This window comes from Medicago sativa, chromosome 4 (genome assembly GCF_051527215.1).
Source record: "Medicago sativa cultivar Bolivia chromosome 4, Bolivia_mono, whole genome shotgun sequence".
NCBI lineage: Eukaryota > Viridiplantae > Streptophyta > Magnoliopsida > Fabales > Fabaceae > Medicago > Medicago sativa.
The window spans coordinates 91,520,985-91,546,604 of NC_140752.1; the positions used below are offsets into that span (position 1 = coordinate 91,520,985).

Sequence of the window (25,620 nt, forward strand, 5' to 3'; positions counted from 1 at the left end):
GGAGTGAACATTGCATGTGTAAAGTAGAGTTAGCATAAAAACTTATATGAGATGCTATCAAAAAATTGATAGAGATTGATCTCCTTATCGTTACGGGAAACTGATCTTTTGGGATGTGAGTTCCACTCCACTTATCAGATGAGTTGATATCCAACTTTTATCATCATAAACAACTCTAAAACATTGGTTCAAAAGAAAGAAGAAAAAAAACTCAACATAAGGAACTAGAGAGTGTATTCCTTCTAGCCATATGGCTGATTTCACAACCCAACTAATACGAATGGATTAAAACAAATAGCATGCTCGAAATGTTGTGATTTTTCAAAACAATAGATGGGTTAATAACTCATCTTAAATTTAGCTAGGTCCCTCTGATGAAATTGACAAATAATTAAGGGGATGAAGTAAAACTAAACTGTCAAATATATTTTGGTCCCCACCTCCTCAAAGTATAGTCAAGTTCAATGTGGATGGTAGCTCCCGAAGCAATCCTCTGGCACCATAAGCTTTGTAGGTATCGTTAGACTTAGGAGCATGAATGGGGAGTGACTTTTTAGCTTTTTTGACCATTGTCGAATTAGCAGCAATTGTTAATGGCCTGCAAATTGTTCGGGATGTTGGTTTTAGAGTGGTTATTTGTGAATCTGACTCAAACTGGCTTGCAACTTATTAAGGACAACCTTATGCTCCTTCGGTGAAACATATCAAGTTCTCTCTTATGGATGTCTTAGCCTCACTCATACATTGAGTGCGAGAAATAATTGTGCAGACTAGCTTACCAAGTAGGGTGTTGTTGTGGATAATGAGATCTGAGTTAGCTTCATGTCCCCCTCAAATCACTCATTACTTCTTAGCTAAAGCCATGGGAGTCAATACCATTATGCCCCGGTTCTATCCTCTTGTTCTGTTTTCCTTTCATCTTTAACAAAACAAAATAATCAACTCGATGCTGACAAATAAATCAACTCAGTAAAAAGATGGGAAGAAGGTGCCTAGTTAAGCTGGTTTAAAAGTGCAAGAACTCGAAAGCAACTAGTAGCCCTTTCTTATCATGTTGAAAGCGGCATACAATTTCTTTTATAACTTATGGTAGCTAAAGGACTTTGACTTCTCAGTGGGAGTCCACAAATATATTCACAAGCTTCAACATTTTGGACTAGTTATGAAATTAATCCACAGTCCAGGACTTAATCACACTTAAAGCTCTTAACCCCTTCCCAAAGATGTGTTGTGTAAAAATCAAACCACAGTCCTTCTACTAAGCTCAACATGTGGTGTCAGCTGAACTACACCTATCAGGTATCAAATATACATACAGATTGAGTCAAAATGGTTTATCTATTTAACCTTAATTATGTTATACAACATAATAGGATAAAAAAGTCTACATTGCAACCGCATGACAGAAAAAATACAGTGATATATTGGTGGGTATGATCAGGTGCATAATGCATAACCCAGAAAGAAAAAGACTGTCCCTGCCTAAAATAAAACATGGCAAGACAAATGGTATTTGCCTCATGAAATGGGAAATCACAAACCACAAGAACAATAAGGTGCATAATGCATGACCCACAGAAAGAGACTGTCCCTGGCTAAAATAAAACATCCCATATCAGATGGGGTGTTTGCCTCATGAAATGGAAAATCACAACAAGACTGATCATCGTCAACGTAAGAGTAATCAAATCTCCGATGACTGCTACAAAACAAAATATTCTGATACAATCTGTTTAACAACCAATGGACTACATGCACTCTACAGCATAAAAGGATGATTTTGCAGAAGACATACCCAACACACCTCCTGTTCAAGCTAGCGAACTATACATCATTTAAGACAGTCCAAAAATCTTTGTTGCTAAAAAGTCATTGAAACCAACCCATGGAGCAAATAATTTGAAAACAAAGCGGCATTGTCATCCTTTATTGTTTAGTCCCTCTAGGAACGCGCAACAAAGCCCATAAACATTATCCTCCAAAGAAGGTTGATTTTGTTCATATTAGAACCAATGGAAACGGCCAAATGTAACAAATCTACACAAATACTTCTAGGTATTCTACAAACACCGAATTCACAACAGATACAGTGAAAATCTACATATGAATACGAATTGAAACGCGAAACTAATGGACTGATGTGTGAAGTAATCTTACAATCATAATAGGCACTCATACACTAATGATTGCTAGAGCTGCTGTTGTTGGTCAACTCAAGATCATTCTTGCAGTTCTCTCTCACATCTTTCAGTGTTTCAAAGCTTGATTCCTAGAAGCAGCAGAAGGAAAACACTCAAAGTATTAGGAAACAAAATAAAAACAAACCAGGGTACATGTCAGTGAAGACAAAATTCACAACATAGCATAACAACAATAACATAATATGATCCATATGCCAAAAAAAGGTTCCATTGATAGGCAAACGTATCAGGGTCAAGGTATATTATGGTTTTTTTTTCTTTGTATCTGACTACTGCAATTGAGGTCGCATCAACTGTAATTGACGCCAATTTTTAGCAATATCAAGGATAGAAATCCTTGAAAATTTATATAAAATGGGAATGAATATCAAAGTTAGAGTAAATATTGAAATTTGAAATATTAAGCACAGGTGATAGATAGCACGGAAACTCACAAGTTGCCTACTTTCATGACCCAATATGTTTTGCATATGAACAAACAGAGATTTCCACTGATGCATAAGGCTCGATTCTAAATCGGATGGATCAATGCCGCCTTGTTGTTCATGTATTATAGTATGAGTATCATTTATTCCAGAAAATTTCTGGACCACCAATCTTGCTTCCTTCTGACTCTTCCTTAGAGCTAGCAAAAAGTTTAAGATAAAATAGTTAAAAAAAACCAAATTGATAGTGGTAAAATACTCCGGTATGATAATTGAATATACAGTGAAGACCCAATTTGGTCTCACAATTTTTTCTCAAGCCAATTAATTAGTCCCCAATTCATTACGACAAAGAGACTAATTTGTCCCCAATATAAAAATGTCAAAGACCAGTTCAGGTTTATCTTATGTTGTGAACTAAATTGGCCGCAGAGAAAATTGTGCTTGTCCAAATTGGGTACACGCTCTTGAATATAATTGTGCAACCTACAAAAGTGCTTAAAAATTCAATTACAACAACTTACCAGTTAGTCTACCCTTGACATCCTGGTAATGGAGATCCGACCAGATATAACCAGCTAGTAATCAACATAAATTAACAAACATTTAATAATAACAACATAAAACAAAACATCATAGAAAAAATGCAACATTTTAAGAATACAAAAACATGCAATAAAATTAAAAATTGTTTGCGTAAAAATATACCTTTGGTGCAAAAGGAACAAGTACAATTTTTCAGAAATTCCACACCAACTTCACCACCAGCACGTGCATCTAAATTCTCACCATCTTGGTTTTTAAGAGCAGAACACCGTTCCAACCCTGGAAACATAGAACCAGACACAATCGGTGGTTCCACCGACCCACCAGCACATTGGGAAGATCCCAAATTGTCATCATGTTCGACACCACGATCGACAAACCCTTCATTCTGAGATCTTCCAACAAAACTATCATTCGAATCATCGGTTCCAGTTCCGGTTCCGCCGCTGGGTAAACTGGGTTCTTGTGAGGAATTATTGCCTGAAAAGGGTAACTCGGAACAAGGGTTTTTGCCCTTATCGTTGTGACATATCTTTTTGAGTAAATTCTCTGCTCCGTGGTCGTCGCCGTAGATTGAAGATAAGGGTCTCTTTGATGGACGGTTAGTCATGTCTGAGAGAGCGCGGCGGGTTTTGAAAGCACCGTCGCTGAAATTGTCTTGGCTTTCCATAAATTGGATCTAAAGAAAGTTGAAATTTGAAACCCTAACACTGAGAATCGCGTGAAAGGGTTTCAAAAGAGTAGTTATTATTATGTGAAATAAAAAGTGAAACCCTGTGGAGTAAATGAGAATTGAAAAAAATTTGAAAGGGAGAGTGTGTCACGGAGATGCGGCCATGGCAATGAGGGAAATTGAAAAAAAAAAAAGAGATTGGTTCGCGGGAGGGTAAAAGGGTGGCCCGCCTCACCGTGTGTGTTTTTTCGATTTCAACTTTGAATTACAGTTTTGAAATATGCGGCGCGGAATTATGGATCTCGGATTCAATTTCGAGCCCAATGGATCTATCCCGGTATAGTGAAGCCCATATGAGATTAGGTCAGGTGATTTCGTATCATCGGACATTGTTTAAGGACTTTAAATTGTGAGTTTTTATTGAATATGTGTGTTAATGTATTAAAATTTGAAATGTTTGATTTTTTAAAATAATTTCTAAATTTATGATCCTTGAACAATGTCTTCGACGCACTCATTAGCAAAATTCTTTCTTAAAATACTTGATTTGTCCAAATTACACAATTCATACGTGGAAAAAAAAATACTACCAATTTGTTTAGCAAATCTAAATTATTTCAAATGAAAAGAAATAAGTTTAGCTCCGTCTTGTAAGTACTAATTTTTTTTATAATAAATGTTAGTATTATAATTGCTATGTTAGTTTTTTTTTCTCATTGTTAGGACTTAAACTAAAACCTCAAACTCATTAACTCTTAGTTCAGACCAGTTGAGCTACCTTGATCCCCCTTTGAGTACAACTGTTCTACTAAGAGATTGCATGAATATTTGAAACATTAATTCTTTTTTATATGGGTTGGGTAGCTGGTCAATGTATGTTAATTTGTATTCTTGTGTTGTTGTATGAATGGCATAAGGGGACAAACATGTTGTTCCAAAGTGGATATGTTGCAAAGTCGCTCCTCAAAAATGAGAAATGAGTTTGCAGTTTTTTCTTCTCAGGAATGTGGTAACTCAAAACATTTGTTTGAGAGTGGAAGAAAGAGACAAGTTTCAGTGAGGTGTTTGTCATCTATCGGTCTTGTGGTCAAATCTCCTTTGGACGATTCCCAAAAGTCAGCCTTTTTTTCAACCCCCTAAGTGTGTTGAGGAGCTTTAAACGAAAGTGAAATGATAAGATTGTTTGGGTTTGTTGGTGGAGAGTTTGTAGGCCTAAAAAGGATAATGGTCTTGTGACGAAAGATATTAGTTTGGTAAATTTCGCTCTCCTTGGTAAGTGGGGGTGAAGAAAATTTCTACAAATTTTGGTTTGCAGAGTGACATTCTCGAACCGAAGTATGATTCTTTATCCTCCTCACCTTGGCGGTCGTCCTTTGGGGCCTTCATGTAACCTCTCTTTGGTGGAAAGATGTGTCCTTAATATGTGACACAGTGGAGTCCACTTTAGATTGGTTCTCGAAAGGGATGGCGAAGAAGGTTGGCAATTGACGATCAATCTGCTTTTGCCATGACCCATAGTTAGGCGGTGCTCTATTGAGGGTCTGACATTAGAGGTTGTTTCACATTTTAGAGCAACAAAATGGGTTGCTGGTGGAGATAGGGCACTAGGAAAAAGAGATAGAGGGGGGGAGGGAGGGGGGAGAGAGAGAGAGAGAGAGAGAGAGAGAGAGGGAGGATTGAGCGTGGGACCTTAAGGAAGGAGACAATAGTTTGTTTGTGGAATGGAGCTTTGCAAGGGTCTCATCACTATTTTACCTTGGTAAGTTGTTCTTGATAGAGATGATGATAAGTATTGGATTCATGATCCTTTTTGGGTGTTCTCCGTGACGTCGACTTGTTCAGTCCTTGCTACTGGGGTGAGGTTTGGTGTAGGTATGATGATTGAGGTCATTGATTCTCTAGTCATGTTGTGGATGTATTGGGCTCCTTCTAAAGTGGTTGTTTTTCTCTTGACAACTTCTTTAAGATACAGTGTCGACTCGAGATAACCCCATTAGCTGTAGGTGTTGGGCATGGGCATTGGTTGCGTGTTATGCGATAATCCATTAGAGTTAACAGATCACGATTTTATTTCTCGTGACATCATTTTTCCTATGTGGTACCAAATAACGGGATGGTTGGGTTGGCAGTTTGCGCCTCCACACAGTCTTGTTCACTTTTTTTTTTTAATCCTTTTGAAGCTGGTTACTAGGTGTGTACTATCTAAAACTCTCATAATGATCTAATCTATGTTAGGGGTTATGCTTTTGTCGAACACTTGATGTTCTCCTTGTTGAAGTGGTTCATTGGAGAAAAAAAAACCTTATTAATTCACACTCCTTTGAGTGGGAGGTCCATCTCTCACGACACACCAACTCCAATAGAATCATGTAGAGCATGCCAATGTCAGACCTCTTTGAATGTAGCTCGTTTGTATTTCGTTTCTCAATCACCCCTATCTTATTATTTTTTCCATGTTGATTCTGGAATATCTATCTATCTATCCAAAAGTATTATTACTTTTGTATGATTGTTTGATTTCCCTCGTTTTATATAAATATCTACATTTTACTCTAATTTAATTTGATAGTACTACTTTTTCTCAGAATTGAATTGGATAAAAAACAAATTGAGTCTTTAGTTTGCTTAAAAAAAAAAAAAGAAATTGAGTCGTTAGTTAAAAAAAAAAAAAAAAAAAAAGGTTAAGTTTGGGTTGGGGTGAAGAGGTAGTTGTATAAAAAGAGGGAAAGAAACACATCGAAAGGCGCGCCCGTAATACTCCTATCCGTTACCATCATTAAATAATGATTTTTTCCTTATATTCCTTCAAAGCCACGCCATCACCACATCATCGATGTGGATGGATATACATTCAAATATTCAATGCCGTATCATCACAACCAAAACTAATCCATAATCATTACCTAGTATGATTCAACATTGAACGCTTCCTTCCTCCATTCCATTCCATTCTTCTCTAATCTCACTTCAAATCCAATCAACCCCAAACACACACAAAATGCAAACCCTAAATTCAAAATCCAAATCCAAATCCAAATCCAACAACAACGAATCAAATTCCGATGCAGAAAGAAGAATCGAACGACTCTCCCAACACCTAAACCCAATTCCTCATCTCTCATGGAATCACATAGAGATGGAAAATTGCAGTCGCGGGAAGAAATTAATCGTGGACACAAATTCCCTCTCCGGTTACATGAGAGGAAAACACAGAGAGATACAAGAGAAAATTTTCGATTACTTCAACGCTAATCCACATCTTCTAACCCCTATTGAAATTTCCAAAGATAATCACCGAGAATTGTGTATGAATCAGCTTTTGGCTCTTGTTAGAGAAGCTGGAGTTAAACCTCTTCATTATGTTGTTAATGATCCTGCTAAGTATTTTGCTATTTTGGAAGCTGTTGGTAGTGTTGATATGTCGCTTGGAATCAAAATGGGTGTTCAATATAGGTATGCTTTTTTTTTTCATTTGGGTCATGTCAAAATTGTTTCTTTTTGTTTTTTTGTTTTGTTTTGATGAATGGTTTATTCTATGCAGTCTTTGGGGTGGTTCTGTAATCAATTTGGGAACACAGAAACATAAGGACAAGTACTATGATGGTATTGATAACTTGGATTACCCAGGTTGTTTTGCTATGACCGAGCTTCACCATGGTAATTTCCTCTCTGAGCTTGTTTGAATTGGTTTATTTGAGCTTATCTGCTAGCGTACAGACTTGTGAAACTATTTGGGAGAACTTACATGTTTTTAGCTTATTTCAATAAACTTTCTATGACAGCTTATGAAAATATCTTATAGCTTACAAAAACATCTTATAGTTTATATGAAAACAATTTGAATTTCTTTTATCTTTTGTTGTATCAATAGTCTATTCATAAGCACCTATGCTGTAGGCACTTAATAAACTGTTTATCTAAATAGAGTCAAAGTTATATTAACTGATGTGAGCTTTGTCTTATTCTGTCGGTTTAGCAACTTCTATAGGGTTGGGTTCTTAAAGTGTTGTCATTAGGTTCATGGTTTGAGTTTTCCAATTGATGTTAAGAGTGTAGAATGGGTTCTTATAGGAGCAATACATTCTTGGCAATTCTAAGGATTGAAAAACAATTTTGTGAAGTGAAAAGTGGGTCGTGTTCATAAAAATATAAAGGCATGTGGGGGTAACGTGTGGGATCCATTTTGAGTTAGTTGCAACATCATTGTGGAATTTGGTAGAGTAATTTAAAGCGGTGTCGCATAGTATGGTCCATCTGATTGTGAGATAAAATTCAAAATGGGTTCTGAGATGCTCCTAGCCTCCTAGTGTCTCTGTTGGAAATTTAGGTGCACTGGGATTGAGTAATTTTTTACTATTTGTTTTTATCTTAATTGGGTTTCTATTGGTACACGCTACTGCATAGCACTTACCCGGTACACATTTCTAAATCACTGCTCACTTTTCTTTTTTGTGCATAAACAGGTTCAAATGTGCAGGGCCTTCAAACTCTCGCCACCTTTGATCCGATCACCGATGAATTTATTATTGATACTCCAAATGATGGTGCTATCAAATGGTGGATTGGCAATGCCGCCGTGCATGGCAAGTTTGCCACAGTTTTTGCTAGGTTGAAGTTACCTAATTATGATGCAAAAGGAGTTTCTGATATGGGTGTTCATGCTTTCATTGTTCCAATAAGGGATATGAAGACCCATCAAACACTTCCTGGAATTGAGATACATGATTGTGGTCATAAAGTTGGCCTCAATGGTGTTGATAATGGAGCTCTTAGATTCCGCTTGGTGAGAATTCCTCGAGACAACCTTCTAAACCGTTTTGGAGATGTTTCTCGTGATGGGAAGTACACAAGTACGCTTCCTTCGGTTAATAAGCGGTTCGGTGCAACTCTCGGGGAACTTGTTGGTGGTAGGGTAGGCCTTGCATATTCTTCTGTAAGCGTCCTCAAGGTTTCGGCCACTATTGCCATCAGATATTCTCTACTTCGTCAGCAATTTGGACCTCGAGACCAACCCGAAGTAACGATTCTCGACTACCAGTCTCATCAGCATAAGCTTATGCCCATGCTGGCTTCAACTTATGCATTTCATTTTGCCACAACAAACTTAGTGGAGAAATATGCTCAAATGAAGAAGTCTCATGATGAAGAATTAGTTGCAGATGTCCATGCTCTCTCGGCAGGTCTGAAGGCTTATGTAACATCATACACCGCAAAGTCACTCAGCATCTGTAGGGAAGCCTGTGGAGGCCATGGTTATGCTGCTGTAAATCGGTTTGGTTCCTTGAGGAATGATCATGACATTTTCCAGACATTTGAAGGAGACAACACAGTTCTTCTTCAACAGGTTATTAGCGCTAAGTCTAAATTATATCAATTCTCAAAGAGACTTTTATAACCAGACTGTAGTTATCTATGATCTGATGGTGATTATAATATAATCAACTATTAATTTATGACTGTGGTCGCTGCTGCTGCTTTCCTTGCTAAACAAAAAAATTATATATTTGCCTTGTTCTATAATCTACACCTTAGTGTAGACTGTGGAGAATAGTGAACAAATCATCAGGGAAACTTGAGTAAATAATAGATAAATAAAGGATAGCTGCAATTGTTTGCCCCTTTGATTCTAAATACCATTCTAACCTTGATATATTCCAAGATTAACTATTACTAAAGCTTCTTTGGATCTTGCCTTTGCTACTCTCCAAATGAAATCCAAAATTTTCAAAAGATTTCATGAAACGATTTAATTGCTGATGCACAGACTCATTTGCATTTAACCATGTAGGATCATAGGAAAGTGTACCTTTCCTTTGTTTATGGCAGCTGCAATTTTACAACTTTTGGGTGTGCGGTGTGTTTATTTGGTTCTTGTATTCTTGTTATTTCGAGCACGTAAGTAATAGGTTTGAATTTTTCCTTTACAAATGAAGGTTGCAGCCGATCTTTTGAAACAATACCAGAGAAAGTTCCAAGGAGGGACTTTAGCAGTGACATGGAACTACTTGAGAGATTCCATGAGTACTTATCTGTCACAGCCAAATCCAGTTACTGCTAGGTGGGAAGGTGAAGACCATCTACGGGATCCTAAATTTCAATTGGATGCTTTCAGAGTGAGTTTTATCTTGATTCTTTGACTTAAGATTAAACATAATATGTGCTGAAACTAATAAATCAACAACTTATTTTGATTTTAAATTTTGCAGTACCGAACGTCTAGATTACTTCATAGTGTTGCTGTACGACTTCGAAAGCACTCAAAACCACTCGGGGACTTTGGTGCATGGAATAGATGCTTAAATCATCTATTGACACTTGCAGAATCACATATCGAGTCAGTCATTCTTGCTAAATTCATTGAAGCTGTGCAGAGGTGCTTCCTAGTTCCTTTCTCTAACATATAATTGATTTTTATTTACACAATTTTCCCAATTTTAACACGGCCTATTTCTGCACCAGCTGTCCTGATCCAAGCGCTCAAGCTGCTCTGAAGCTTGCCTGCGATCTTTATGCTCTTGATCGAATATGGAATGACATTGGAACCTACCGTAATGTTGATTATGTGGCTCCCAACAAAGCCAAGGTACATAAAAAATTTCTTTGAAATAAAATTATTATAATCTTTTCGGAAAAGAAAATCAGTACACCAATGAATACATAAATCAATGAACAGTTTCTTAGTTTTCCTGATAGCTCATAATGAAAGCTAATAACTTCTATGAGGGACCACTCTAAAAAGCAGGAATAACTAGTAAAAACCAGGGTAGGTAGTGGGTATGTGAGGGACAACTATAATGGTTTTCATAAAGAGATAGATATGAAGAAGAAAAAAATAAAGAATACACTTTTTTCAAACTTGCTTTCTTACCCAAAAAGAAGGAAAACATAGGTTAAGATTTATAAAAATTTCACATTCATAAGCTGTTTTTTTTTCTCTCTGAACTAAACATTTATTGATTATGAGTGCCATTTGGCTAGTGAAAATCTTTGTTTTGGAAATCACTTTTTAACCTTTTGAAAACAACGCCAGAAGCACTGAGTTGAATTTGAGATTTAGGATGTAGACCTTGCTCTCTTTAACACTATAATCTAAATTACTGTTGAATAATGATGTTTCTCCATTTCACAGGCAATCCACAAACTGTCAGAATATCTAAGTTTCCAAGTGAGGAATATTGCAAAGGAACTTGTTGATGCATTTGATCTTCCCGATCATGTAACAAGGGCACCTATTGCCAAGCAATCAGGAGCTTACTCTCAGTACACACAATTTGTGGGATTCCAATAAAATAAGGGCCCCAAAGAAGATGAATATGTATTTGCAGGAATTAATATGAAAATTCATTTTAGCTCATTGTTGAAATTGGAGTATAATAGTGGCTGCATCTGACCAAATAAACCCCACACACAAAGCTCATAATCTGCAGCTATTACTAAGGATTGAAATCTGATGTGTTTCAGTCAGAGATTTGGTGGAATATGTAATACATTAATAGTTTCAAGATATACACCAAGTCTTTTTTTTAGGATATATTTTCATTTTTTTAATACTCTCTTGCCTTTTTTAAAATGAAGGGCTATCAGTGCTGGATTATTGGAGTGCTACTCAATCATAAGCTACACCTTTGTTAAAGTTGTGAATGAGTAAAGACCCTTGTATTTCCCGAACTTTTAAAATACCTATAAATTCTTGCTGCCATAATCTAATGATGATATTCATAGTTTTCATCTGCAATAACTCATCCAATTATGGAAGCTATTCGCTATGTGAATGAATCAAAGTTTATTGATTTCTTCTATTATGATTATGATTCTTACCTCGATTCATGAAGTAATTAAGATTTCATCAATTAATATTCGCTATGTCAAACCAAGTGTTTCGCTGTCCCAAAACAAACATCAATGATGTACTATAGTTCTGCCACAAAGTATGAAAAAATCTTTCCAAGTCTTCTTAACATGAACTGACCATCATTTACAGATACTCCACCATACCAATCTCCATCTTACAAATTTCTTTTTTCAAATAAGTACAAGGAGTCAAGGACATGTTCATAGTTTTTTTTAGGGTGTTTTTCATATACGTTTAAAATCTCCAAAGCATACAGCAGCACAAAGCCTATATAGTTGAGAATTAACATTTTTCAGCTCTGATAGTTCTGCAATTGTAATATGCAGTCCGAGCCACTTCACTTTTTTGCCTGATATCTTCATACATCTTCAACGATGCTTCGGAAAATTTGGTCAGTCGATCAAGAACCTTGGTTAAACTTGCATGTACACAGCACAGATTCGCAGACTCGCCTCCGCTGTCTTCATTAGTTTTGATCTCGCTTTCTGGCGTGCTTGCATTAGCTGAATTCTGTTTCTTAAGAAGTTCATCATTTTGCTGCTCCATCAGATTGTGAAGATCCGACAAAAAGTTTCTGATTGCATCACTAAGTTCTTCAGAGGGTAAAGCCTGGATCCCAGCACACCAATCACGGCATAGAACAAAAATAGGTGGAGCCAGAGCTCGACGAGGGGAGAACGGTCTTTTGCTCCTGGTACGTTCCCTTGGTAAAAGTATACAGTGTTGCAGCCAACCATTGAGAGCTTCCACATATGAGGTGTGGCTGTTAATCCAGTTTGCAAAACTCAGACCAAATAACTCGATTTCTTCTAGCAGCCGAGTCATTATTTCTCTGCGTGCATCTCCTGGCAAGGTTCCTGTTGTGTTTCTAGAATGATATGCCAAGGAAATGGTGATGTATTGCGCATGATGACACTCAAGCATAGCCTTCCACATCCTGACCAATCTGCACCAGCCATAAATCAAATAGTTGTTATAGATTTAACGCTCGATTGACAAGGAATATAGTTGTTTAAAGATAGCATATAGATAGTAAAGCTTCGAGGTGATATACATATAATATCAAGAACTCTTTGCATACCCCTCTGTTAATTCCAGAAGTTGCGGATACAACTCTTCGTCCCTCATTTTTTCAATTCTTTTAGATATTGAATCAACAGAATAAATAGCCACTCTAATTCGCGAGTGCAGATCCTTCACAACTGCCCTGGTCTTGTCGATCACTTGAGTGCCTTGGTCTTTTGCAAATTGATGTCTAAGCTGGTGACATTTTCGATCATAGACCTTCCTGATGGATTCACTAGCCTGCATACAGATAGCCCAATAGGTGTCACAGAATGACTGACTATTGAAACTATGAAAATTGGAAATGCAATACATTTACAAGCAAATATACACTGATAATCAGATAATTATCCTGTGTCCTTGAAAGGAATAAAAACATTCAGAGGGAAGGGGATAATGCATATTATAACTAAATACTCATGTAAATTGGATTATTCAGATTCAGATTCAGATTCAGATTCAGATATCATACAACAATGTCAGCCTTATCCAGTTAGAAATACTTTCAACTGAACCCCTTTTTTATGATATTAGTTATACCTTTACTTCATCATAGAGTTTTCGCTCCCATGCATACAATCTGTCAAGGGTGGACGAATGGCTTCCAGCAATCATGCAGAACTCTTCAACAAAGTCACTTCCACTATCATCAATATCTTCCCTTGATTTTGAAGCCAAAGGGATCCTGGACGAGGATGATCGAAAAGATGCCGTCCTTTTCCAACTAATAATTTTTTGTACAGGTTCTATACATAAAAGGGTGACAAAATTAGTCCGTATTAATATTTCAAGTCAAAGCTATAGCAGACATAATAGAGTAAGCGTAGCTAATAGATTAGCTGGCCAAAAAAGGCACTAGACTTGAACTAATTGTAACCAATTGTGCTGAGTCAGCACAGTTCTGCTTCAGCTCAGATTGGGTAAGAATGCCTATCTGTTCTCAGCTTGCAACTAACTAGTTCATTCTAACAAACTCAATCAGAATATTCAACATGAATTTTCTCTCATTCTCTCAGTTTCTTTCTCAATTTTCTCTCCATTTCTAGTTTCTATCAAGATAAATGAAACAGTTAAAAGCTTAGAATAAAAACTTAGCAAAATATAATTTGAGAAGAACATATTGTAATGTCAACCTCTGTGTTTCAAAACTTGTTGCAAGGTAAAACCATAGTAGTTAATAGCGGATAGCGGCGCGTAGCGGCTGACCCCAAAAATGCTATAGCGGGATAGCGCATAGCGCTATGACCACTATTTCATAAAAACAAAAACAACAAAAATAAGGAAACAGAGAGAGCAGAATAGAGTTGCAGAATAGAGTTTTATATGAACAAAACAGAGGATTGTTTGTACAAACTACAAACAGAAACAGAGAGAGCAGAATGGAGTTTGGAATCCATAATAACAAAGAAAACTAGGACAAAAAAGTAACAGGACAACAGAGTTTTGAGACTGTTAAACAAAAAAATAACAGGATAACAGAGCAAACGCGACAAAGTAGAGGAAGATTTACAGCAGAGATGAAGAAGTTTTACAGAACAGCAGAAAAGCAGAGGAAGATTTACAGAAATACCCTTGTTTTTTTTAAACCAAGGACAATTTTGTATTTTCTCTTAAAATGAAATAGCGGTTCTAAACCGCAAAACCGCTACGACGCGTTGCGCCGCTATCTCACTGCAACGCTATGGCTTGTTGCGTAGCGCTCCGGCACCGCACCGCGCGGCCGCTATAGCGGCGCTATTGGCCGCTATTGACTACTATGGGTAAAACCTCATGTCAACATACTTAGCTTTACTCTCTAGCTAACCATTTTTTTCTTTATTAGCCTTGTGGCATGTGCCTGTTCTATTGCTAGGCATTGACTGCGCTAAAAGCTGCTATATATGTTTGATAAGCATTTGCCGCTACATGTTTGATATGCATTTGCCGATTTTGTACAAAATGGAGCCTTTTTTCTATGAAGGAAAACTCAAATCCCACAAACTAATAGACATCCAAATAAGTGAATAACTTCATGTTGTTGCATACACTAATTACTATCCAAAATTCCAAATGAAAATCATTCATGTTTTTTACCAAACTAAACGTTCATCAAAGTGGAAAGAATTTGACATTAGTTATATATATCAGCAGCAACAGTTTCAATGAGCTTGTGTCTTTTTAATGAGGTTTCATCTTATTTTTCAAGAAATGGCAAACCCAAACAAACATATATGTAATGTTTAAGGCTAAACCCATCATTTAGCTGCTAAAGATTTAACAATTAGTGTCTGTATACAGAAATAGGTTAAAACTTACCCTGGAAAACAGGTGAAGTCTTTCTGCGGCAACAAACGGGCTGAATGGCTGTGATCAAAGCCAATTTAGACGACTTCCCTATCAGAAGTCTGAAGAAGATTAGTAATTAGATTTAACAGAAAACAATAAGAGACTAATTGACTAACCAATTGCATTTTATACACAAAATTCATATGAAATTCAGTATCTAAATTTTATAACAAGCAATTACCTTTAGCATCAGAAAATCCAACCTTGATTTTGTTTGCCTCTAACAGCCTTGAAACATCTCTACCAGATTCCGAAGCTCGAATGAACCTATGCTCTATATCCTTTATGCTAGAAAGAAAATCTTTAGCTCTGTGAGTGATGAACTCTGAAGGATCCTCTCTTTCTGCACATACATTTTTCTCAGCCATGTTCTTCTCCTCCTCCTTCTTTGAACTTGATCTTCCAACATCAACACCCTTTTCAGCCACATCAAGATTTATGTCACCACCAACAGTACCACCTGGTGCCTCCAACTGTCTCACATTTCCATCATCCAATTGTTTGCAACCTTCAACTCCACTTGAAACAACTGAAGGATCATCTAAACCAGTTTGTAACCACTGATCCCTGCAATCTTTGAACTCACTAGTACTACCATGCACTACAAACCTAAAACTCTCACTATCCTCTCCAGGGTCAAAGAAATCCCAAGATGCACCTAAATCAGGTGGAGGTGGAGGAGAAAACACGTTGGATTCATCATCAGCGTTCACATGTTTGTTACCAAAAGCATCAAGTGTAACAGTAACACAAGCATTACCACTTGATCTCATGTAACTAACAGTAGAAACAGGTGTTGAAAAAGGACTTTCATTATGCAAAGGTGAATCTGAAACCTCATTCTCAGCAACATTATTTAAAGGTGATGAAGGAGAAGGGTAACTAGTTTGAGATGGGGTTTTATCAGAAATAGACAAAGAAGATTCTACAAGTACTTCAGCTTCAGCATATCTTCTTAAACCTATACCAACATTTCTAAGAGATTGAATGTAAGAAACATGAGAAGCAGCTAAATCATATCTAGAATCAATAGCCACCTTAATAAAACTTTTTCTTTCCTTACATAAACTCAATGCTTCATTCTTATCAGCTCTTGAACTTGTAGCACCCATTTTCAAACTACACTCATAGAAAGAGAAAAAGAAAAGAAAAATGAGTAACCAAGTTGCATGTTTGAAAGTGAAAGCGGTTACTGAGAAAAAGGTTAAGATGAAAGAGACAGGACCCTAGGAAAGTACAAAGAAAGAAAATGGTAGGTAAGAGTAATCAAATCTAAGGTGTTAAGAGGAACCTGAAACTTTATCAGTGTGGTTATTGTTTTTGGGCAGTTGCAGAGAGGGTATAAGTGTTTTTAGCAGAGACAGTGATATGGAGAAAAAGTAGAGAAAGAAACAAAAAAACGTGAACGGCTAAAGAGTAATAAAACATAAACAATTGTAACAGTTATTGCTTACTCAGTGAACCTCGTTTTATGTGTCTGACTTCTTGGTTTTTTACATTTTTCATTCCACTCACTATTGAATAAATAACTTTTGTTATTGATACAGTATTTTTATTTTTTATTAATGTTAGCATTCAATTTTGAAAATACAAAAAGCAAAAAAAGAATGAGAGAGTAGAAAATCAATTGATTATTTAAAAATACAAAAAGTTAAATTAAATGAAAAGTATGTTTTGTGATAATAGTCTTAATTAAGGCATGATCTTACCTTGGTTGGGACCAAATTCACTTAAACTAGTATGGACACCCGTGCCAAGCACGGGCTAAAATTTTGTCATAGTTGCGGGAGACAATATTATGATGTATCTAGTGTCAGTTAAATTCAAACATGGGATAAAACAACGGAGGTTTATTAACTAATAAGAGGGAAAAAAAACTAATACTTAACCATGAAATTTTTGGATGAAGATGCAGTATCATTCTCACTTATGTGGTTGTCAATTTCAGTTGTGTAGTTAGTTTTAGCCCAATGTGATGATACAATCATTCGTGGACTCCCGCATAAGTCCTAATATTATGATGATTTATTTTGTTAGTTTCTGAGTGTCATTGAATTCTTTTGGTTTGAATTTTAGTTCGTCATTCACTTTCATGCCAGTTTTTTTTTTATTCAACCTCTGTTATTTCTAATTCCTTCACTTTAGGTTTTTGGTGGGATATGACAATGGAAAAATATATATGTGTTATGCTGAGTTTACAAAATACATGTTTATTAGACATTTTAAATTGATGTTTTTTAATGAGACTAATACTTTGGTAACATAATTACTCAGTAATCTCTAACACCTTTTACAAATCTATATAATTACATGCAACTCACTCTATTTTCTATACCATCACGGATAAAACACGCACTCCTTAGTTTTTTCACTTATCTTTTCTCTCGTGGTCAAATTCCTTTTTCATCTTATTTCTTTTTCTAATTTACTTTATATCTTCTCATGAAATAAAAACAAACAAAAACATTCATATATGTAACCGCCACCAACCCACATTTTTACCATGTCGTGCCTCTGACCTCATTTGACTATCACACCAGATCAGATATACAGAGAGTCTTACATTTAAGGAAGAGATGTTAATGTACCATGTGTGAGTTAAAATTATAAATTGAATGAAATAGTACATATTGAACAACATATAAGTGGGAAGACTAATACATCTAATGTCTTAAGCTTTTAAGGTAAAGATATGGTGTCAATCTAACTTGTAGGATTTTTTTCGTAGTCAAATATGATGCTCAAACCCATTATAGGCTCCCTCAGAACTTTGAACATTATAATGAACTTTTTTTAGTTTTTAATTGCTTAATTTTTTATATTAAATATAAGTTTTTGGATGTTGTTCCCTTTCATGCAATTTTTTTATCCAACCTCTACATTTCAAGTACTTTCACTTCTGGTTTTTAGCGCGATCTGACAATGAAAAATACATATGTGTTATGTTTAGTTGTAGTACATGTTTATGAGATATTTTAAATTAATGTGAACGTTTTTTTTATTGACTATAATTTTGATGAAATAATTACTCATAAATTCTCTAACTCCTTCAAATAACCCAAAAAATTACCATTAGCTCTATTTCTAATATTACCATGGACAAAACACGCTGCTTTTTTCTCGTATCATTTGTCTCATGTTAAAAAAAAAAATAAAAAAAATTTCTACTTTTCTTTCTCTCACTTAATGAAACATGGGAACATAATAAATCTTCATCCATGAAACCATGATCAACCCACCTTTTCTACAATATTGTGCCTACGTGTGATCTTACTTTACTATGTCACCATATCACAAACACAAAGAGTCTTACACTTAAGGAAGATATGTTAATGTGTCCATTTTGACTTAAAGTCCCACATTAGATGCAAAAGTAAATGTTAAGAAACATATAAGTGAGATGATCGATATACCTCATACACTAAGATTTTGCATGATGATGTGCTATCAATTGTATGGTTAACCTTAACCTAATGTGATGATCCAACTCATTGTAGTCACCATCAGAACTCTGGACCTTTTTTTTGTTACTGAACTCTGAACATTATGGAACATTCGCTTCCATGCTATTTTTTTTATTCAACCTCCCTTATTTCAAATTCCTTCACTTTTGGTCTTTTGTAGAATCTAACAATGGAAAAATGCATGTGTTCCACTGAGTTGACAAAACATTACTTATTAAAAAAATTAAATTGATGTTGCGATTCTTTAATTGAGTCTAATTTGTCGTAAAATAATTACCCCAAAACTCCTAATTCTTCAACAATCCTGCAAAATTACCAGCAACTCACATTATTCCATATACTCTCACGGTAAAAGCACACACTCATTTTTTTCCTTATCATTTCCCTCATGTTAAAATTCCTTTTTTATTTATTTCCTTTTCTCATTCATTTTCTCTATACTCATGAAATAAATGAATATAACCATCTCTTCTTGAAACCCCCATCAACCAACTTTTTCTACCATGTTGTGTCTCAATATTACTTTATTTGGTTATGTCACCAGATTACAAATGTAGAAAGTCTCACATTTAGGAGAGAGAAGTTAATTTGTCGTATGTGAGTTAAAGTTTCATATTGGATGCAAGAGTAGGTGGTCAAAAAAATATAAGTGGGATGACACAAATAATTAATGCCTTAAAATTTTGGATGAGAATGTGGTGTTAGTTTCACTTTTATGGGTGCCTTTACCCAAATGTGATTATCCACCTCAGTTTAGGCTCCCCCTGGAAGTCACAACATTACGATGAACTGTTTTGTTAGTTTTAGATGTCATTTGTTTAATTTTTTATCATGTTAAAATTTTAGTTTTCGAATGTCATTTGGTTTGACGCAATTTTTTTAGTCAACCTTTATTATTTTAAATTACTTCACTTTTGGTCTTTGGTGTGATCTGAAAATGGAAAAATGTAGATGTGTTATGCTAAGTTGGAAAAATACATGCTTATTAGACATTTCAGGTGAAGATGTGGTGTCAGTCTCACTTGTGTCATTGCTCTCACCATAATATGATGTTCCAACCCAATGTAGGTTTCCTCCGTAGTCCCAACATTATGACGAACTAATTTATTGGTGTTTTGATTTCATTTGTTATTCTTTTTTAGAGTTAATTAAGTAAATGGTCCCTATAAATATCCACAATTTCATTTTTAGTCCATACAAAAATAAATCGCACTTTTTTGTTATTGTAAAAAAATTCATCAGCAGTTTTAGCCTTTGTCAAGTTTTTTTATCAGCATTCTTAGTCCCTGTAAAATTTTCAGTCCGTGTTTTTGGTCCCTAAAAATGCCAAATAAAAATGTTACAACGATTAAAAAAATGCAATTTTTTTTTTCAAGAAACTAAAAAAAATCTTTATATTTATAGGAAACATTTACTTAATTAACCATTTTTTTCGGTAAAACTTCATTTGTGGATGTCAATCGCTTTCATTCTATTCTTCTATTCAACCTCTATTTTTTCAAACTCCTTCACATATGGTCTATGATGGGGTGTGACAATGGAAAATGCACATGTGTTATGATGAGTTTACAAAATACATATTTATTTTTGTCAAAAAAAAATACATATTTATTAGAAATTTTAAAATGATACAACGTTTTTTTAATTAAGTCTAATTTTTTGGTAATAATTACCCAAAAATTTTCAACTCCTTCAACAAAACCACATAATTACCGATAATTCAATCTATTTTATGTACTCTCACGGATAAAACACACAGTACATATTTTTCACCTTAATTTTTCTCTCATGTTATTTTTTTTCTTGATATTTGTTTTATTTTTCTTTCTAGTTTCCTTTCTCTATTCTAGTAGATGAAAGGAATATAAACCTTCCTTCATGAAATCACCATCATTCAACTTGTTTGAACATGTTGTGTCTAATTTTGACCTTATTTGACTACGTAACATAATTATGGACGTAGATAGATGCACAATTGATTAGGATATGTTAATGTGTCAAATGTGAGTTAACGTTATACATTGGATGAAAGAGTAGATTTTCAGCAACATATAAGTCAGATGACCAAAATACCTAATGTCTTAAGGTTTCATGTGAAGTTGTGGTGTCAATCTCATTTGTATGGTTGCTATTGACCTAATACGATCATCCAACCCGGTAAACAATCACTTGGAAATCCCAACATTATGATAATTTATTTTGTTAGTTTTCGGTTGTCAATTGTTTATTTTTTTATTATCTTAAAATTTAGTTATTAGATGTTATTCTCTTTCATGCTATATTTTTTTTATTCAACCTCAACTACTTCAAATTCCTTCACTTTTATTCTTTGGTGAAATTTGACAAAGGAAATAAGCATATGTGTGTTGCTGAATTGACAAAATAAATGCTTATTAGAAATTTTAAAATAATGTTGCGTTTTTTTAGTTAGTATAATTTTTTGGTTAAATATTTACTCAAAAATCTCCAACTCCTTAATCAAACCAATAAAATTATAGGCAATTCACTCTATTCCTTACACGCTCATAGAAAAGCACACACTCCTTATTTTCCTTATCATTTCTCTCATGTTCAAATTATTTTTTTATCTTCTCTCCTTTTCTAATTTATTTCATAACTTCTCATGAAAGAAAGGAACATAAACTCCATTAAATCACCACCAACCCACCTTCTTTACCATGATATGTCTTCATCTAATTTTATTTCGCTTTGTTACCAAATCACAGAAGGGAAGAGTCTCACACTTAAAGGGAAAGATGTTAATATGTCTTATATGAGTTAAACTTTCAGATTGGATGCAAGAGAATATAGTGACAAACATATAAGTGAGATAATCCATAAATTCAATGCCTTTAGGATTTGAATGAAGATGTGATGTTAATCTCGCTTGAGTAGTTTCTCTTAGTCTAATGTGATTATGCAACTCAGTTTACGCTCCCGCGAAATTCGTTACATTATGATGAACTGTTTTCTTCCTTTTTGGATTTCATTTGCTTAACCCTTTGTTTCTCATGAAAGAAAGGGAAAAAACCATTTGCATGAAACCGCCATCAACCTACCTTTTTTAGCATGCCGTGCATCCGTCTAACATTATATTGTTATGTCTCTATATCAGGGTCGCAAAGAGTCTCACAGTTAAGGGAGAGATGTTGATATATCAAATGTGAGTTAAAGTTCCACATTGGATGCAAAAGTAGATTTTAAACAACATATAAGTGAGATGACCAATATACCTGATGACTTACGGTGTGTTTGTTTCAAGGTTTGTAATATGATTCCCGGGAATGTGACATTTGAAATGCAACATTCCCATGTTTGTTTCAAGTTTTGAAAATTTGTTCCCAGGAATGTTATTTGCACATAATTTCTTCTATTGTTGTTCCCATGCTTAAAGGATGAGAATCTAACATTCTCATGAGAATAGAACTCAGCTTGCCATAACTTCCCACTACCACTCACATTTATTTTCATTTTTATCTTTTTAACTAAATAATTTCTAAAACATTTGCATGAAATCTAAATTTTTAACAAACACATGAGTTGGAATGCTATTCCTAGAAATATCATTCCTATGAATATCATTTCAAGGAATGTAATTTCTTACCTTGAAACAAACATGCTTAGATTTTGGTTCATTATGTGGTGTCATTTTTTTAACTCCTTAATAAAAACCATAAAATTACCAACAACTTTCGGACAATATGTTTGACCGAGCAATCCCAATTAGCATGAATGATTAAACCAATACATTCTTTCAGTAAAAAAAAAAAATCAAGATTAGAGATGGTTTAAGTATAAGGGATATTTCATTTTTCATGATTAATTTGAAATAAAAATTCATTTTCAAGTTCACGGCAATTTTCCAACTTACGGGTTTAACCTAGCAGTAGAAGGACAAACTTTGAATTTCGAGATTCAGAGTTTCGAGCTCTGTTAGTATCCTTGGAGATAGGTAAATATATTTTTGAGTGCTCTTTGACTATCCACAATGGTGGGTACTTCATCTATTTAGCACCATACTAAATAAGCACCAAATTATGGAGCAAATAAATATGATGCTTGTAGAGAAGGGTGGCTATGGAAGCACCCTCTCTCTCTCTCTTCACTTTTTTGAGGCCCTACCTAAATAAATTGTATAAAAAAGAAATTTAACGATTTAGAGTTATTGGTGGGACTAATTTGGTCATTTTTTTGTGAGGTGCTCGGTTGGCGAGATTGAGTGCTTATTCAGTTTTAATATTTAAAAATTGTAAAATTGATGATGTGTATATATATGACCCACTTAAGCACCTAAAATAGATGCTCCATGTGGATGGTCTAAGGTCTTTCCTACATTGGACAAAATGAACACTCTCTCACCATAAATGTTATACCCCAAGAATCATTATGGTACAATGATCATTAGTGATATCTCGTGTACATTTTTCTTTTTTAAAATTAGCCGTATATGTATTAAATAGTTTTTTTTGTATTAAAACACATTTGCGTGCATTTGTTATTAAAAGACATGACATAATTTAAAAAAAAATCAAGATAAACATTGTAGAAAATTCGTAAAATTGAATTTGAAAAATCACTGAATTATAGCAAAAATTTAATTTTGGATATCATTCAATTCTCCTTTTATATTGTGTTTGTTATTGTTATTTCTTTAAAAAAAGTTCATTTAGAATACGTCCAACAGACTTTAATTTTTCATAAAAAGATTGAGGCTTTTCAACGACTACTATCGGAATCTACAATTTACAACTTAAACAAAATTGTGTTTTTTTTTTTATCATAAAATATTTAGGTGAGTTAGACTCTGGAGAACACATCAAGGTCAGGACATGTCTAATGACTCAATGAACACTTACAAAGTTACCTAGAGATCCCTGTCAAAGAGATTATTACGCTAGTAGCGGGGATTGAATCATAAGAATGAGTCAACCTTGAGTAGGAATGCTATTATTAGTACTAATAGCAAAAATAGTGAATCAAAAGATGTTACCATATAATGATATCATTTAAATAACATTTTTTTAATCTGATCCAATAAATGAGACATTTAATAGAATCATTTTAATTTAAATGACCACATTAATGACTCTTAATTTATTTTATCATGATTATACTTAATAAAATGAAAAAAAATCACAAAAAAGAAAATATTAAATATGTCAAATTATTCAAATTAAAGTATTTGAAATTTAGAGATTTGTTTTTTTGAAAATTTAACGATAATTTTTTCAAATACATGAAATATTCCCAAAAAACAAAAAATATTTTTGTTTTTTGTTTATTTAAAAAAAACTTAAAATATTCAATAGTTTTTTTCTAAGTAATCTCAAGTATTTGAATTTCGATAGCACATCACTCTTTCTTTGCAATATAATTTAAATTTTTTATTTCGTTTAATTAATGGCTACAATTACGGATATTATTTAAAGAACATTTTAATTTTTTGGTTGACCTCTTTAAAAAAAATGTATGGCCTATTAAACGATACAATTTAATAGTTATAGGATCAACCCAATTAAAATGACGCATAAAATATAAGTATTATAAATTATATAAATATAATATTTCAAAATTAATGAATTGTTTGTAAATTAAATAGTACCTCTAAAGAAATGAAGGTAAAACATTAATAAAAAAAAGTTAAAAGATTCAAATAATTCAGTTTTTTTATACTAATAGAAAAATTGAACTTTTTGAATTTTAAATATCTTTCATTTATTTGATATAATATACTTCAATATTTGTTTATTTCCATCTTTTTTTGGTTTAGTTGTTTCCTTTAATTAATGGTTATAATTAACGATGTTATTTAATTTGTTTTCTTTTTCCTTCTCATCCATCAAATGAGGTATTTTCATTCTTAATAATTAAATGAGACGTCTTAACCTTTATGAAATCATTCTAATTTAAATTAAATGACATATTAATTACTCTTAAATTGTTTTATCATTATTATCCTTAATAAAAGGAAAAAAAGAATATTTGTGAACTATATAAAATTATTAAGTATATAATTCATTCTGGCTTGTTAATAATACCAAATACGTGAAACTTAGAAAGAAAAAAAAGAAAACAAAAAGAAAAAAGACACGACATTGAGACAAAAGATTGAAAAGAATACATTTTTTTTTATTGAAATTGTGCGTGGAATTGCTTGCAAATGGAGGTTATTTATAATGCAGTATAGATAGCAAAATTAACAATATTTTTAATAGTCTCTGAAAAAATTTATTTAATAGTAACTATCTAATTGACAAATCAAAGGAGAAAAAAAGTCATATATTGATTGTCAAATAAATGAGATGAAATGACACTTAAAGGATCATGTCCTATATTGTCAAAAAAATAAAAAATAAACCATGATTATTGATCAATGGTTGATTGAAGCTTTTGATACATTCTATTGAAGAAACTATGTTAAGTGAAAATCCGTCATAGTAAAACATGATGAAGTTTAGATGTCTTCTTATAAGAAAATGTTTGTCCAAATTAGATGATGTGAACCAATTGTATGCAACCTTTAGGATGATGTTTAACATATCTGGACATGTCTGGGGATGTGTTTAAAAACATCAATTATGATTCATCAAATAAGAGTTCATGTGTAATGTATCATTTGTGTAAGACAAAAGTTCATAAAATAAATATAGATAAAGACTAAATCAATTTATTGAGATTAGTTTTTCGACATATCAATTCATTAAAAATATTCAATCAACCTAAGGTATCTAAACTCTAACATCATGATTCTATATCAAATACAAAACATTGTCTTGACTAAAAATTATATTGTTGATGTTGAACGTCTTGAAGTCGTAGAATGTAGACACATGCTCTCCAATGGGACCCTGAGAAAGTAGCATCAACAATTAACAATTAGATACAAATAAAAAAGAAAATCAACCCTATAATCTACAACCAAATGGTTAAACTTCTATCTTTTAAAACACATAAAATACTTGTTATTACAAAATAAAAATTATGGGAGAAGAGACACATGAAAATAATGAAAAAAAAATTGTCTATATATAGGGGAAAAAATCAAGGCATGATCAATTTTGATTGGTTG

General features: G+C 33.8%; 3 protein-coding genes across 4 annotated transcripts; 1 reads left to right on the top strand and 2 right to left on the bottom strand.

The window, feature by feature from the left end:
• Window positions 1-1,898: 1,898 nt before the first annotated feature.
• LOC146933719 (uncharacterized) lies at window positions 1,899-4,109 on the bottom strand. 2 transcript variants are annotated; one of them, XM_085705484.1, is made up of 5 exons: window positions 3,335-4,109; window positions 3,151-3,204; window positions 2,636-2,826; window positions 2,158-2,269; window positions 1,899-2,060 (listed from the first exon to the last, which is right to left on the bottom strand). In XM_085705484.1, the coding sequence occupies exons 1-4, from the start codon at window positions 3,840-3,842 to the stop codon at window positions 2,180-2,182; spliced, it is 843 nt and encodes a 280-aa protein (XP_085561610.1). In that variant the 5' UTR covers window positions 3,843-4,109; the 3' UTR covers window positions 1,899-2,060; window positions 2,158-2,179. The 2 variants fall into 2 exon arrangements, with proteins under 2 accessions (XP_085561610.1, XP_085561609.1); XM_085705483.1 differs by having other exon boundaries at window positions 1,899-2,269.
• Window positions 4,110-6,743: 2,634 nt separating this feature from the next.
• On the top strand, window positions 6,744-11,580 carry ACX2 (acyl-CoA oxidase 2). The gene is made up of 7 exons (XM_085705486.1): window positions 6,744-7,298; window positions 7,387-7,502; window positions 8,309-9,189; window positions 9,779-9,958; window positions 10,052-10,218; window positions 10,305-10,428; window positions 10,975-11,580. The coding sequence occupies exons 1-7, from the start codon at window positions 6,844-6,846 to the stop codon at window positions 11,131-11,133; spliced, it is 2,082 nt and encodes a 693-aa protein (XP_085561612.1). The 5' UTR covers window positions 6,744-6,843; the 3' UTR covers window positions 11,134-11,580.
• A 142-nt stretch (window positions 11,581-11,722) lies between these two features.
• LOC146933721 (bZIP transcription factor, putative (DUF630 and DUF632)) lies at window positions 11,723-16,550 on the bottom strand. Its single transcript, XM_085705485.1, has 5 exons — window positions 15,269-16,550; window positions 15,058-15,135; window positions 13,303-13,508; window positions 12,779-13,002; window positions 11,723-12,643 (listed from the first exon to the last, which is right to left on the bottom strand). The coding sequence occupies exons 1-5, from the start codon at window positions 16,197-16,199 to the stop codon at window positions 11,980-11,982; spliced, it is 2,103 nt and encodes a 700-aa protein (XP_085561611.1). The 5' UTR covers window positions 16,200-16,550; the 3' UTR covers window positions 11,723-11,979.
• Window positions 16,551-25,620: the final 9,070 nt, after the last annotated feature.

Bases quoted from the DNA above. Each gene is read 5' to 3' on its own strand.
- LOC146933719 (XM_085705484.1), bottom strand. From the start codon at position 3,842: ATGGAAAGCCAAGACAATTTCAGCGACGGTGCTTTCAAAACCCGCCGC. The intron at 3,205-3,334 runs GTATATTTTTAC...GTTGATTACTAG, and splicing joins TTGTTCCTTTTGCACCAAAG to CTGGTTATATCTGGTCGGAT. The intron at 2,270-2,635 runs GTGAGTTTCCGT...TGCTGCTTCTAG, and splicing joins GTCATGAAAGTAGGCAACTT to GAATCAAGCTTTGAAACACT.
- ACX2 (XM_085705486.1), top strand. From the start codon at position 6,844: ATGCAAACCCTAAATTCAAAATCCAAATCCAAATCCAAATCCAACAAC. The intron at 10,219-10,304 runs GTGCTTCCTAGT...TTTCTGCACCAG, and splicing joins TTCATTGAAGCTGTGCAGAG to CTGTCCTGATCCAAGCGCTC. The intron at 10,429-10,974 runs GTACATAAAAAA...TCCATTTCACAG, and splicing joins TGGCTCCCAACAAAGCCAAG to GCAATCCACAAACTGTCAGA.
- LOC146933721 (XM_085705485.1), bottom strand. From the start codon at position 16,199: ATGGGTGCTACAAGTTCAAGAGCTGATAAGAATGAAGCATTGAGTTTA. The intron at 15,136-15,268 runs GTAATTGCTTGT...GACTTCTGATAG, and splicing joins TGGATTTTCTGATGCTAAAG to GGAAGTCGTCTAAATTGGCT. The intron at 13,003-13,302 runs GTATAACTAATA...ATCTGTATGCAG, and splicing joins AACTCTATGATGAAGTAAAG to GCTAGTGAATCCATCAGGAA.